This window comes from Protopterus annectens, chromosome 7.part1 (genome assembly GCF_019279795.1).
Source record: "Protopterus annectens isolate FY-2018-M chromosome 7.part1, PAN1.0, whole genome shotgun sequence".
Classification (NCBI taxonomy): domain Eukaryota; kingdom Metazoa; phylum Chordata; order Ceratodontiformes; family Protopteridae; genus Protopterus; species Protopterus annectens.
The window spans coordinates 444,894,155-444,908,723 of NC_056740.1; the positions used below are offsets into that span (position 1 = coordinate 444,894,155).

The 14,569-nt window shown below is 38.1% G+C and overlaps 1 protein-coding gene across 1 annotated transcript in view; it reads left to right on the forward strand.

Annotated features, from left to right (window-relative positions):
* Positions 1-14,569, forward strand: part of LOC122807818 (myocardial zonula adherens protein-like) — a 1,184,151-nt gene that overhangs the window by 671,638 nt on the left and 497,944 nt on the right. Inside the window, exon 6 of the mRNA XM_044078905.1 lies at positions 428-541. Coding sequence (XP_043934840.1) covers positions 428-541 — 114 coding nt within the window. The remainder of the gene's footprint in view (positions 1-427; positions 542-14,569) is intronic.

Genomic DNA, 14,569 nt, shown 5'->3' on the forward strand with positions numbered 1-14,569 from the left:
ATTATGGTCTAATTAAGGGTTAGTGGAGATCTACGACATGATTATAAAACAAAGGAATACGATCACATAATAGCTTGGATAGTTTGAATAGATGAACAGTGCAGTTAACATAACAGATGCCTACCAGTTGTTGGCAAGACAAATGTTAGAGGAACTACAAGACAGTCCTAGTTCACTGAAAGGGTTGTAGGGATCTACAACAGACTCCAGAAGAGAACAGGAAAGAAGGCAATACAGACGCCTTACAAAATGAACAGGTATGTCAGAGAATGGGGAGTGTGAAATTATGGCAGCAATTCACGTGTTATTGGGTACCCAATCCTATGCATGTGGTCACCGACTGTATTGTGTTGTATTGTATCACATATTACAGTGTACTGTATCATGTCATAAGAAGGTGTTATTTTGTTCTCTGAAATTATTTCAGGTTTCAAGGGCTCAGCAGGAAATCTTGCAGAATGAAGCAGGCGCTCAGTCATCCGCCCTCGATAGTTACAGCCAGCTCAACAGCTCCCTGACTTCAGTAACTATTGGTCTGCAGGTACGATGCAAGATTTTTTACTTTGTTTTTCTGCTTTGCTAACCAAGTGGTATGCTGATCACAAGTGAGCAGTTTTAGACATATCCCAGGATAGCTGAGCAAACCCAGTTCCATAACACTGCCACATTTCAGACAAATTAGTCACACCAGATTGATGAATCTCTTCTTCATATTAAAGGACTTACTGATGTGATCTCTGAATTCTGAATTATTTCACTAGTGCTTTATGATTGTAGAGCTCTGCTGTGAATAGAGGGCTGGTCTGGACTGCTGTCTTATGTGTTCTTTTTATTTTGTTGGTTTTGATGTAAGTTGTAACTGCTTGTATATATAAATATTAACACAAACTATGAAAGTTTGTATGTTTTTCATAAATGTTTACAAAATCTAGTGTATTCACCTAAATGTGCTACACTTAATACCATTGGCATTCTTTTTTTTCAAATATCTTTTTTATTTGATAATATTGTAAACAACAGTGATAGTAGACTAAACGACACTCATAAAATACTCCAAAACTATATATAAATTAACAGCTGGTGTATAAATGACCTGTAAATGCAGCTGGTGTATAAATGACCTGTAAATGGTACTGTCATTCTTCTTTGTGACTTGAGCTTACATTATGCACTTAAATGGCTTGTATTTGCAATGTTGGTTTAGTTAACATGCTGTGAAAATGAGGATGTCAAGTGCCTTCTCATGCATGACGTTTCTACTATACTACTACTATTATTATTATTATTATTATTATTATTATTATTATTATAAATTATTTTGTACAGTTGTCCTACACACAGTCATACTTCACTGAATTTGCTCCAGACATTCTTGCTGTTTGCCTAATCTAGAAACATTGTGAAGAGAAGTACTTTTTCAAACGATTTCTTTCCTACCAGTTTTTACATTGTGTTGCGCTGCTGCAACTTTTCCTCCAAGAGATGTTACCTCTTGCACCTGTTCTCTGCCTTTTAAGTCTACATTTCCCATGCTATTCCTCCCTTTGTTGTTGACAGTGCAGTGTCGTAGGATACAACAGTGTCTTCTTGAGTCTTACACTCTTTCATGCTTTTTATGGAACTGCGGATGTCACCTTGCATTTCAGGTTTCACTATTAATTTGCATAGTGATTTCACTTCCTGTTCTTTTTTCTAGTGTGTGTGTGTGTGTGTGTGTGTGTGTGTGTGTGTGTGTGTGTGTGTGTGTGTGTGTGTGTTTGTGACTGTGTCTGTGTTTCTGTGTGTGTCTGTAAAAGAGTGAAAGAGAAAGCAACCAGCCAAAATACAATAAGAGTATCTGCTTTTATTTATTAATTCATTTGATCACATTTGGACATCAGGATATGTAGACGGCTGTAATGTGCCTTTGTTTGTGTGTGCTTGTATGTTTGTTTCTGCATATATGTGTGCATGTCCTTGTCTCTGTATGCGTGAACAAGCATGTGAACATGTGTGACTTTCTGTAAATGTGTGTGAGCCTATGTGTCTATGCCTACATATGTGTATGTATGTATGTGTGTGTATGTTTTTGAATATATTTCTATGTGTGAGTCTCTGTTTCTGCATCAGTGCATTTGTGTGTGTGTGTATTCATGTGTGTGTGTGTGTGTGTGTGTGTGTGTGTGTGTGTGTGTGTGTGTGTGTGTGTGTGTGTGTGTGTGTGTGTCTGCATGCATGTAAATGAGTGTGCTTTTTCCTGAAGCTGTGCATGTGTGTGTCTGTGTTTGTCTGCATGCATGTAAATGAGTGTGCATTTTCCTGAAGCTGTGCGTGTGTGTGTGTGTGTGTGTGTGTGTGTGTGTGTGTGTGTGTGTGTGTGTGTGTGTGTCTTAGTCTGTATACATGTATATATAGAGAGAGTGTATATGTCTACCTCTGTATTTGATTTTGTGTACATGGATATGTATGAATGTTTGTCTTTGGTACTTTTGCTGGTAGGAACTGTCTAGGTAGGAGTGCAGTTTGTCACTAACACTGTGAGCACTGTATAACTTATAGGGACTCATTTACAAGAACTACGATAATAAATTATAATAAGTATAAACCAAGAATTATATTTTTTTCTAAAATTTTACAAAAAAATAAACTTTTCATTTTTTAGCAACTCTATAACCTGGGCATGCCACTTTTGTTCAGTCAGGCTCCAGCTTTCATGTGATGGTTGGAAATTCAATTTAGTGTTAGCAGATTGGGAATCAAAATAGATTCTTGAAGGAATTTATTTCCAGTATATTAAATTATATGTGACATTTTTGGATGATGTTTTTATTTTATGGAATGGTTCTGAGGGCATGATGACAGGTTTTATAAATTATATAAGTCAAGTTTTTTTTAATTTCACACACAGTTTTAATAAGAAAGGGATTAATTATCTTGACACTTTTATTGAACATGACATTAAACATTTTCAGAAAGCCAACCTTTAGCACTTGTTATTTAGATCTCTCTAGTTGTCACCCCTATAGTCAAAAGAAGACTTAGATGTTTCTAGTTGTCACTCCTATAGTCAAAAGCAGAGTATATTAAAGGGTCAGTGTATAAGGGCAGCTAGGATGACTTCTCATTTTGAAGAGTTTGTACAGAAATATCTTTTATCAGGGATATGTTTTTAAATCGGCGTTATCTCCCATCCCTGGTTCATGACATTTGTAGTTATGTTAAGTCACAATGGGGGTTGAAATATAAACCCTTGTTGGGTGAAAATAATTGTGACTCTAGGAAGGAAGAGAATTGTGATACACTTGAGAGAGCACTAGTCCAGTATGGTCCATGTTCAAGGACAATCAACGACATGGTTGGTAAGAACTGGAATATTATTAGGGGTAACCCATAGTTTCAGGAGATAGATGGCAATGAGCCGACATTTGTGTTTAAGACAGGTCCTAATCTTGAAGCAGAATTTGAAAGCATTAGAAATCATAAGACATTCAATTTAAACAACAAGGGAACTTCTAAATGTGGAGCATGCTCCCAATGCTCTTTTATTGTAGAGACAAATAAACTAAAACTGCAAAACCAATCTAAATCCATAGTCTGGTTTGCTAGGGGGAATTGTCATACAAAGAATGTGGTTTATCTTGCAGTTTGTGGCAGTTGTCTTAGGTTTTATGTACACATAACTGAAAGGTGCCTTAGGAAAAGGATTTATGAGCACCTGTACCATATTAATAGGCACAATGATAAAAATGCTTTATATAGGCATTCTTTAAACTGCCCAAGCTTTAGTAATTCTTATTTTGCTATTTTAGAACAGATTTTAGGAGATCCAAGAGCAGATGACCTAAAAAATAAGTTAGAAGAAAAGGAAGCCATTTGGCAAGTTAAATTGAACACACAGACTTTCCCAGGAATTAATGATAATATCTCCTTTCAACCATTTTTAAACAAGAGATCTATGCAGCTTTTATAGTTAGATTTTTTAAGTGGTTTGTGTGGTGTTTCTTTAATTTATACTGTGACCACAATCAATTAAGGATAGGTCATTATTATATAAGGTATTCCCTTCCTATCATCACAAAATTAATACTGATGAAGTCCTGGTTATGATAGGATGAAAGTGCTTAATTCTTGTTTCTTGAATTTGTGTGTTATATAATAAACTCATTTGTTTGGTCACAGTGTGTCCATGAAGTCAGTGACCACAAGCACGATATATATTTTTTTGGTTGCAGTTTAGTTTTATATCATATACCACTTTTAGTTTGTTACGTAGCATTGACATTGAAACTAATATTGGATATAAAAACAGGTTACAAAAAGCTGTAAACATTATTACATAGTACTGACCATAAATCGTCATTAGACACAGAGAATACATCCAGGCATACTACATAATTCATCTACAGATTAGTACAAAAGAAGGTTAGCAAACATCAGATGTAAAGCAAAAAAACTGAATAGGAGAAGTTATTGACAAAGTATAATTCAATATGTATAAAGTCTTCCACGGTACAAGATTTGAGTACATATTTATAGCAACAAGTTCTGAGGATATCGGTAAGTGTCTAAAATTGATAATGAATTGCTTGTGAGAAGGCTGCTTAATAGAAAAAGTACTACATATTAAAAAAATTAAGGTTGTTAAATACATATTATCAGCTATGTAGTTGAATTAATTCACTAAAAGTTATTTTATATGATTGCTGCTTTATAGATTGAACAAGACATCCAGACCTTACCACTCGAGACGGTATTACTGTTAAATTTTAGAGCATGTGCCTTTCAATCTGCATGTTACTTCTAAAAGTTTATGGTTTATCATGATAATAAATTTGCATGAGTTTCTATTAGCATTATGCTTGTTAGCCTGGAAACCTGGCATTTGTAATCGCTGTATACATATATATATATATATATATATATATATATATATATATATATATATATATATATACACATATATATTTATTTATATATACATATGCACACATACATACATTTTTATATATACAGGTACATTTCTCATTTGTTGCTGGTTTTGTAAATCTTAAGATCAAAAGGTGGGCTTAATTCTGCTATCATGACACAAAGTTGGGTACCTAATTTGGTGCTTGGTGCAGTGCCTTGTATCTATTCAGCAAGGGGCATAGGTGCATTTCTCAGTGCCATACTGATGTTAAAAGGGTATTACAGTGTAAGTTGCAGCCTATGAAATTGGGAATGATCTCAAAAAATCATTAAAACTGTGCAGTTTTGTTTGTAAATTTGGTTTGCTTTTGTCTGGAGAATGGTGGAGTATGGGACAATGTTTTTATTAAACTGAGCTAGCAGAGCGGGTGGCACTGCTTCTCATACTTCAAAATACTAAATCAAAAGCATAAGAGACACTTTTCTGAATGCAAGTTATGTCTCTCTCATACACACACACACACACACACACACACACACACACACACACATACACACATGCGCGCAAATCATGTGCTGCTCCCATAAATGGAGTTTTTGCAACTATGTTTAGGAAGTGTCCCGAACATTACCACCCTAATGTGAATTGTGCACACTCAGACCTTACTGATTTCTACAGTGGATCTGGATCATATACAAAGAGTACTCATTACTCTTAAATATATGGCAGAACCATGTGGAGACTTTGTGTGTGGAAAGGACACCAAATCCCCTGAAGGTAAATCTGAAACTAGCACTTTTTCCCAAAGTGATAGCTCATACAATGTTGCGTGCAACACACATATATGACTGCTTCCTGGTAAGAGTTGCCTAGCAAATGTGCAGCAAAAGCCTGTTGATGGAGTCCACTGCATGGTATGTAACTGTCCACACAGTTACAAGCATGTTATAGGCCTATGTGTTTGGCAGATGTACTGCAATACTCCACTTATGAAGTAAAAAACTTTGTGAAATGGCTATAGGCTACAGGCTCATGTCTGCACACCACCGTAATGGTGACTTATCAGTAGTTCTTTAAGTTGAATGTTAAAATCACCATGCTGGTCCTGTCTGGACTGTAATGTTCATCAGAAACTGTTCCAGTTTTATTTCAGCTTCTTCCTTGCATCTTATAGTAAAGTAAATCATACCATGCTATACAAACGTCATGGATATCTTATTGAAATGCCACAATATAGTTTGCTAGAGGCATTGCTTGTCCTGTCCACTGCCATGGACAAGTCATTATACCTCCACTGACAGTCTGCCATCTGTTTGTGTTATCTGACTTTTCCTGTGCTACATGCATGCGTACATACAAATATTTCACGCACAATCAATAATGGCTTTCATTCTTCACAATATACCAAAACAGTCACCCCCTTAAAGGTGTCAGGGACACACTGTACATTCCTGTTGTAGCACTCATTGTTCTTTGTATGCTTATAGTACTTCAGATCCATTGCTGGAGACAGGTGTGATAATATGACACAATTAAATGGCGGCACTCAGTTTTTAGATAAAACCACAGTTATGACAGTGAGCAATTCTTTCACCCTTTGTTCCCATGACTGCTAATTGGGTGTCATTTGCATATCATTGTAATAAAAGCATTCAGTGCTATAACTTCCATTGGTAGAAGCTCGGTTGGATCAGAGTTTGTTGGTGTGTTTGTGTGCGTGTGGTGTGGTGCATGATAGTGTGTCTGGTACACTGTGATTTGTAATTCATCCAATAGATGCTCATCTGTAGTACTACAGGATGCATAGAAGTTTATCTAATGCACATTAAATGACTCGTACATGTACAACAAAGGGTCATTGATCTGAAAAGATCTAAAGCAAACTCTGCATGCTTAACCGCATGTGTATGTCTATATATGTATGTATGTGTTTTATCTATACATATACATATACATATAGATATACATATAATATATATGTATATATAAATATATAGATAGATATATACGTATATCTGTTTGGTCGATGAGTGATCTAGGTGGTGCTTAATATTGATTTTATGGATAGTCAAATGTTAAAAATGTGAGTGAGGTCGGAGGGGGTGAGGGCAAATACTATGCACCCATTCATTCCTCCACATGCACTACTATATATATATATATATATATATATATATATATATATATATGTGTGTGTATATATATATATATATATATATATATATATATTTATATGTTCTGATTCAGCTTGCTTAGCAGTGGTGAAGGAATGAAACTTTCAAACTCGTATTTGTTGTGTTCTCCCTAAGACAGCCTGATAGATATTTGATGCACCTGTTTATTGATTTTGTTTATTACTTTCTTGACAAACAGTTATATTAATCAGAAAGAGGGGATCCATATATAAATGTTCACTAATTATTGCCATGTTCTGCTGAACACAACATCACATCATCATGTTTGTAGGGGCCAACGGGGATACTGATCTTTATAGGTTCATAGGTTATTACTGGGTAATAGACCACTTAAAGGAAAACTCCATCCTAGAACTAAAACGAAAACACTGAACAAAGGCCTGCAATTTAGTTACTATTCTGGCTGTAGCTGGATAACTTCTAAATATACTGTAAAACAAGGTCTGAGCCAAACATAAATGAGGGTGATTAGAGACAGAAAAGCAGCAGTCCTTTTACAGAAGGTAAAGAAAATAACAGTGACCCTCCCAAACCCCATTATATGTCAATGGCATGGGAATTCAAAGCTACTTCCTTATGTCTGGCATGAGTCATGCAAAGCATTATGGGAAAGAGAAAGGGCTGATGGAAAACAAGATCACATTGATACATCAAGCCCCATTGGTAGCCATGTTGTGGAAAACAGGCTAAAATTACAAATAAAGCACTCAAAGTGATTCTGAGGTGTTAAAATAGGCCAGGAAACAAAGATAGAGTGAAAAAAAACAAGTTTTTTTTAGTTCTAGAGTGGAGTTTCCCTTTAAGCTGTTTTAACTCTTGTCACTTCAGTCCCTGTATTGCACCCAAATAGTTAGTTGTTTCTATCCCTATAAGAGAGTATTAAGCTTAATGAAATTCACAGATGACTGCAGTTTATTGCTGAACTGGGATTGGTTGAGATTCTGACATAGAACTAGATGTTTTTAACATACATTAAATGAGAAGTTTTCTTTTCAAGGAAAAGGAGGTCATACAGATCAGATTTTGACAAATGTTGGAAAGCAAGGTGCAGAAAAATTAGTAAACAGCAATAGATCACAGAAAGTAAGGACAGGGTTTTTAGTCTATGTAAATAAGGTTGATTCTTTAATCCTGAGATTCTTCTGGTTGTAAAACACTGTAATGTTTGTATATGGGAGAGTTGTTTCACTGTATACATGCAAAAGAGAACACCGTATTCTATAATTGGGTGAGTAAGGGCTGAATAATGGAAGATAGATTGGGATCTGGATGAGAACCCACAACAAATGAGATAAGAGATGCAGAAGAACTTTCTCAGAATATTTTTGTGATACCAAAGGTAACTATACTACATTTATTTTCATTTATGATGAAACCATAATAAAAGCACCTATTTTCAGTATGAGCAAGACCTTGTTTGAATATTAGCAATCTGAGGGTGGGTTAGGCTGATTCTTAGCTTGGACTCACCTGTTAATTTCATTGGCCAGTGGCTATTAGCAGTTGCCATACAAAAAGATTTAAAAGAAGGCAGGGCCTAGAACTGAACTTTGAGAGATGCTGCTAATTACATTTTTCTTTCTGGACAGGATACCATGTATTCTAATTGAGTGCATCCTGTTTCATAACTATTCAACAATCCAGCATATTACTAAGGGGTTCCTGATTAGCTGGATTAGCATATTTATGATGCCAGACTGTGCAGGTGGATAGATCTCTTTGACTAAGTTCAGACAAATAATGCGGATGGGGAGTCTTTTATCTCTGGCACTGGAGACTTTTCAAAGAAAATAACAAGGGAAAGACATGATTGATTTTTGACAAAGCTAAACTGTGAAATGTCAAGAGTCTGAAGATCTTGTATCACTTTATTGATTACTTATAAAATAATTCATTCCATGGAGTGGGAATGACTATGGCAAGTCTTCAGGTACTTACCCTGCAGGGAGATATTGATTGAAAATGTTTAGGAGATATTTGGCTAGATAATGCTTTACCCTTACCATTGGAGACATATGGTTAGATAATACTTTACCCTTATCACCAGAGACATTTGGCCAGGTGATGCATTACCCTTTTCATTGGAGACATTTGGTTAGCTAATGCTTCACCCTTATCATTGCAGCTAGGTGATGCTTTACCCTTATCACTGGAGACGAGATGTATGGCTAAATGTTGCTTTGCCTTATTAATAAGCAGCCAGATATGTTGTCTCACTTCACAGAGGTGCTTTTTTTGTTTTGTTAAGAGCAGTTGAAACTTGGTTAATATTGATGATGAGAGTTTTGGTCAGAGCTGATATGGGGAGGGGCAAGGCAATAGTAGGTGATGTGAAATTAGAGCCAGATTTAATAGCAAAGCTGTAAACCATGCATTGTGTGTCAATATTGGTAATACCATTTACAATGAGTTCAGAGCATACCTCTTGACCTCTTAGTGCAGGAAATCTGGACCAAGCCTAAAATAATAGGGAGACAAAGATACAGAAACAGATACATATTTTAAGTATTGCTCTTATATACTTAGAAAGTTGCTAGAATAACAGGCTTTGTGTTAGCATGTATTTTCAGAAGGATATGAAGTCTGAAACTCAAATGCATGTCATCATTGAGTGACATCAGTTCTCAGTCATTTGCTAGAAAACCATAAATTATATAAAGAACAGACTAAAAATATGAGGCAAACGTCTGGGCATTCTGTGAAAATCTGGACAGTTGACAGCTATGATTCAGAATTTGGTAGGGCATTATTGCAGAAATTTTACATATATAGTTAAAAAGGCCTTATGTTTTCCCTTAGCGAGAGTGTCTATCTTGGATTGTGGGCAGCCTTGGTGATCCTCATAGTTTTCTTGACTTTCTTACTAATTTAGTTGTTTTGTTTTATGAGCTAGGAAGGGTCAATATTTATGTAAGGCTAAGAGTTTACATTTTTATTATATAGTTTGTTGACTCTCAAAAGACTTGGGTGTTTGTTGTGTTTATAGTTTTGTTCATAACAGAAGGGGACAGCTTCCTGTATACAATATTTTAATAAGCCATAAAGTTCATTGGTTAGAGATGGGATATCACTGTCCCAGAATTCATGTGATTGGACAACTTTCACTTTTGAAAAAGTTGTTAAAATCTAGGTGGTTAAAATGTTGCTAAAGTGCCTGAATCTAGATGGATTGCTAGGAATGGTGGGGGCCTGTCTTGTGGAAGAAGCTACCGGTTAAATGGTTTGCTAACTACATAGACTAATACATACTGGGCTGAGCAGAGAGCAGGGAATTAGTTAAGGGTTTAGCAGCTGTTGGCTTCTACGAGGGGGGTAAAACTACTTGATCCAGAGAAATGAGCTGATGATATTGATAATGGCCTGAGTGTAATAATCGTTGGTTGTGCATGTGATATTTCAGCATCAGAAGTCTCCTAATAAAAAGGTGTTTTGCTTGACTTCCAGCTGAGGAAATATGTTTAGATACTCAATAATGCCTCCTGGGGATATACGAGCATAGCCAATCTTAGGCATAGGCCACCAGGCAGTCGCCTTGGGACCCACTCTAGCAGGGGTGCATTTCCAGTAATCTGCATGGTGTAGGTAGGCCAGGATGGGGGCATCAGGTGGTGCTGGGGGACACTGCAGAGACCTTTTGCCTAGGGCAACAGTTGATCAAAGCCCATCCATGTATAGGGGAGACTTGTAATTAGCAATAAAAAAAAAACTTTGTTTTATTAAGAGCAATTTTGACTTCTACTAAGCAAAGATTAAGGGTAATTGGAGAGATTTCTGATAAATATAGGTATGCCCTATACGCTATTAGGTGTCCTGAATGAGTAATAGGTGGAGAACCCTAGAGTGTTAAGAACCAGGTATCAGCAGCTGCACAGATGTGTATGTTCCCTAGAGGAACAGATAAAAGACAGGTATCAGCAGCTGCAAAGATGTGTATGTTCCCTAGAGGAACAGATAAAAAACAGGTATCAGCAGCTGCAAAGATGTGTATGTTCCCTAGAGGAACAGATACGAACCAGGTATCAGCAGCTGCACAGATGTGTATGTTCCCTAGAGGAACAGATAAAAAACAGGTATCAGCAGCTGCAAAGATGTGTATGTTCCCTAGAGGAACAGATATGAACCAGGTATCAGCAGCTGCACAGATGTGTATGTTCCCTAGAGGAACAGATAAAAAACAGGTATCAGCAGCTGCAAAGATGTGTATGTTCCCTAGAGGAACAGATACGAACCAGGTATCAGCAGCTGCACAGATGTGTATTTTCCCTAGAGGAACAGATAAGAACCAGGTATCAGCAGCTGCAGAGATGCATATGTTCTCTAGAGGAACAGATAAGAACAGGTATCAGCAGCTGAACAGATGTGCATGTTCCCTACAGGAACAGATAAGAACCAGGTATCAGCAGCTGCACAGATGTATATGTTCCCTAGAGGAACAGACAAGAACCAGATATCAGCAGGTGCAAAGATGCGTAATGTTCCCTAGAAGAACACATAAGAACCAGGTATTCAGGTATCAACAGCTGCACAGATGTGTATGTTCCCTAGAGGAACAGATACGAACCAGGTATCAGCAGCTGCACAGATGTGTATCTTCCCTAGAGGAACAGATAAGAACCAGGTATCAGCAGCTGCACATATGTGTATGTTCCCTAGAGGAACAGATAAGAACCAGGTTTCATTAGCTGCACAAACTTTTCATAAGAGCTGGAGGGGTCAGACTAGGGATGTACTTATGATTGCCCATCCAGTCATCCAGGTGACTCTACACATCTTATTTATTTATTTGTTGGAGTAGATTAGGATGTCTGACTCTAGTGCTTGTAAGATAGTTTGATTTCGGGGGAAGTAAGAGTTCTTGGACTACTGTACTATAAGAGCCTATGAGCAAAACACAGATCACCACTAAGGAGTCTATATGATACTGATTATAAAGATATAGCTTTAAGTCTCTTTCGGTAGCTATTGTATTTTAAATCCTTGATCTTTTTATTTAAAAACCTCTAGAGTCTGTCCAATTGCTTGATATACGTAGTAAGGGGCTGTTGTACTCAATGATGGGTTTAATCAGGGCAGAGTAAAAGGAGATGAGGACTTATTTTGATCAGAAAGAAATACCTTTTGCTATGAGCTGAGCAAGGTAAAAGCATTTCCTAATCGTTGTTGCAAAGTGATGGTCAAAAGTAAGTGACATATCCAACTAAGTACCCATGTGTCTCACTACCTTTTCATTTTGAAGTGGTGTGTTATCCATACTATAAGCTGGAGGTAGGGGTTGCTTGTGGAATGGGACAATGTTACACCTTTTAACACTGAGCCCATTTTTTGTATATCAGCTACTGACAAGTGTAAGTAACTGCTGGAGTGCCTGTACGTCAAAGGGAGACTTGATGGCACCCAGCTTAACCACAGATCCTCATTTGATATACCGAGATCTGAGATCACTAGATTCATCTGGCAAGATCTACCCTTAACAAAACCAAACTGCTTGTGGTCACATCTGATAAGATTTTTGATATCCTTTTAGTTATAGGTTCATAGGTTCATACTAGGCTATCTGCTCTGGGGCAATTATAAGCCTAGCCCGATTCTGTATGGCTTACGCCACCCCTTGATTTGAGTATACTGTGCCCTTTTTAAGGTTTAGTTTACTGTGCCTCTATCTAATAGTGACACGGGAGTAATCCCTGGGACAAACCTACGATCCCCCATCCACTTATCGAGATTCTTCTTGAAGAGATTCAGTGAGGTGCTCTGCCTCACATGAACTGGAATTCTATTCCAGAGCGAAGGGAGCCTCTGGGTTATGAACCTGTCCCTCCAGCAAGTTCTATTTATTTCTGTGCTGAGGTTCAAGTCCCTCGAGCGTGTGGCTCTAAGGGATTTAGATTTACTGAGGTGGAGCATGTCCATTAATTCTGGATTTGACATAGCTTTGTATGTCAGGCATAGATCGCCTCGAAGTAGGCGGTATGCAACTGAGTAGAGCTGGAGTTTTTTTAACCGAGCAGCATATGGCATCTGTTTGAGACCCTTGATCCTCTTGGTGAGATACGTTAGGGGTCTTTCTAATTGCTGCAGGTGTCGGGTAAGGTACATCCCAAAAGGGGCATTGTATTCTATGATGGGCCTGATGAGGGATGAATAAAGGGGCACAATTACCTCTCTTGATCTAGATGTGAAACCCTTCGTGATGAGGTGGGCTATGTAGAAGGTCTTTCTAACCACTTTGGCAATGTGGTTTTCAAAGGAGAGATTGCTATCAACTTGGGTCCCCAGGTCCCTAATAACTTTCTCTGTACTTAATGGGTTTCTGCCTATGTGGTAATTTGTGGGCACATTGTTTTTGCCAAAGGGTATGACTATACATTTTTTGGCATTTAGCTTTAAACCATGGCCCTGGCACCAGTTATCTGTCTCTGTGAGACCTTTTTGAAGGATGTTTGTGTCAGCTGGAGAGTTGATTATGGCCCCCAGTTTGCAGTCGTCTGCGAACTTGGTGAGCCATAGTCCTCCCACGTTTGCCTGTACCTCGGAAAAGTATATACCGAACAAGAGTGGTCCCAGGACAGAACCCTGTGGGACGCCACTTGTGACTGGTTTCAAGTCTGACATGGCTCCAGCAACTCTCACTCTGTGGGTTCTGTCTTTGAGCCAGTTTGTGACCCATCTTGTGACATAGGGGTTTATATTTAAGCTGGATAGCTTATCTATGATGCCCGAGTGGGGTATTGTGTCAAATGCCTTTGCAAGGTCCAGATAGGCTGTGTGGACTACCTTCCCTTCATCTATGGCTTTGGTGACTGTTTCAAAGAAGTCAACCAGGTTCAAAAGGCAGGATCTGCCCTTGACAAAACCGAACTGGGTAGGATCTAGTGTCTGTAGGTCCCCAATGTCTTTGTTTATGAGCTCCATGATGATCCTCTCCATAGCCTTGCAGACTAAGCTAGTCAGGCTTATGGGGCGATAGTTTCCAGGGTCCGTAGAGGCTCCACCTTTGTGGAGTGGGACCACTGTTGCTGTACACCATTCTGTGGGCACATATCCTGTAGTGAGGCTGAGATTGTATAGCTGTTTTATTTGAGGGATTAGTTCCTCTTGGAGTTCATGTAGGACGCAACCTGGGATGCCATCTGGTCCCATGGAAGCAGTGTTTTTGCTTTGGAGAGGGCAGCCTTCACCTGAGCATCTGAGATGTTTGGGAGGCAGCCCTCTGCCGGGATAGATACTTGCTCTTTGTGGGTGAGGGGAGAAGTTTGCACTGAACCTGTCTGCCAGGATATTGGCGATGTCTGTGGGTTCAGTGTATTTTTGTCGTTTAGAATCAACTCAGAACAAGTCTGGGAGTTGCATCCCAGGTTTCTAACATAACTGAAAAAAGCCTTATGATTGTCTTTGGTGTCCTGTGCAATTTTTCTCTCGAAGCTGGCCTTGGAGGATTTTATGAGGGATCGTAATTTTTTGCTAGTATTGATCAGAGATGCCTTCC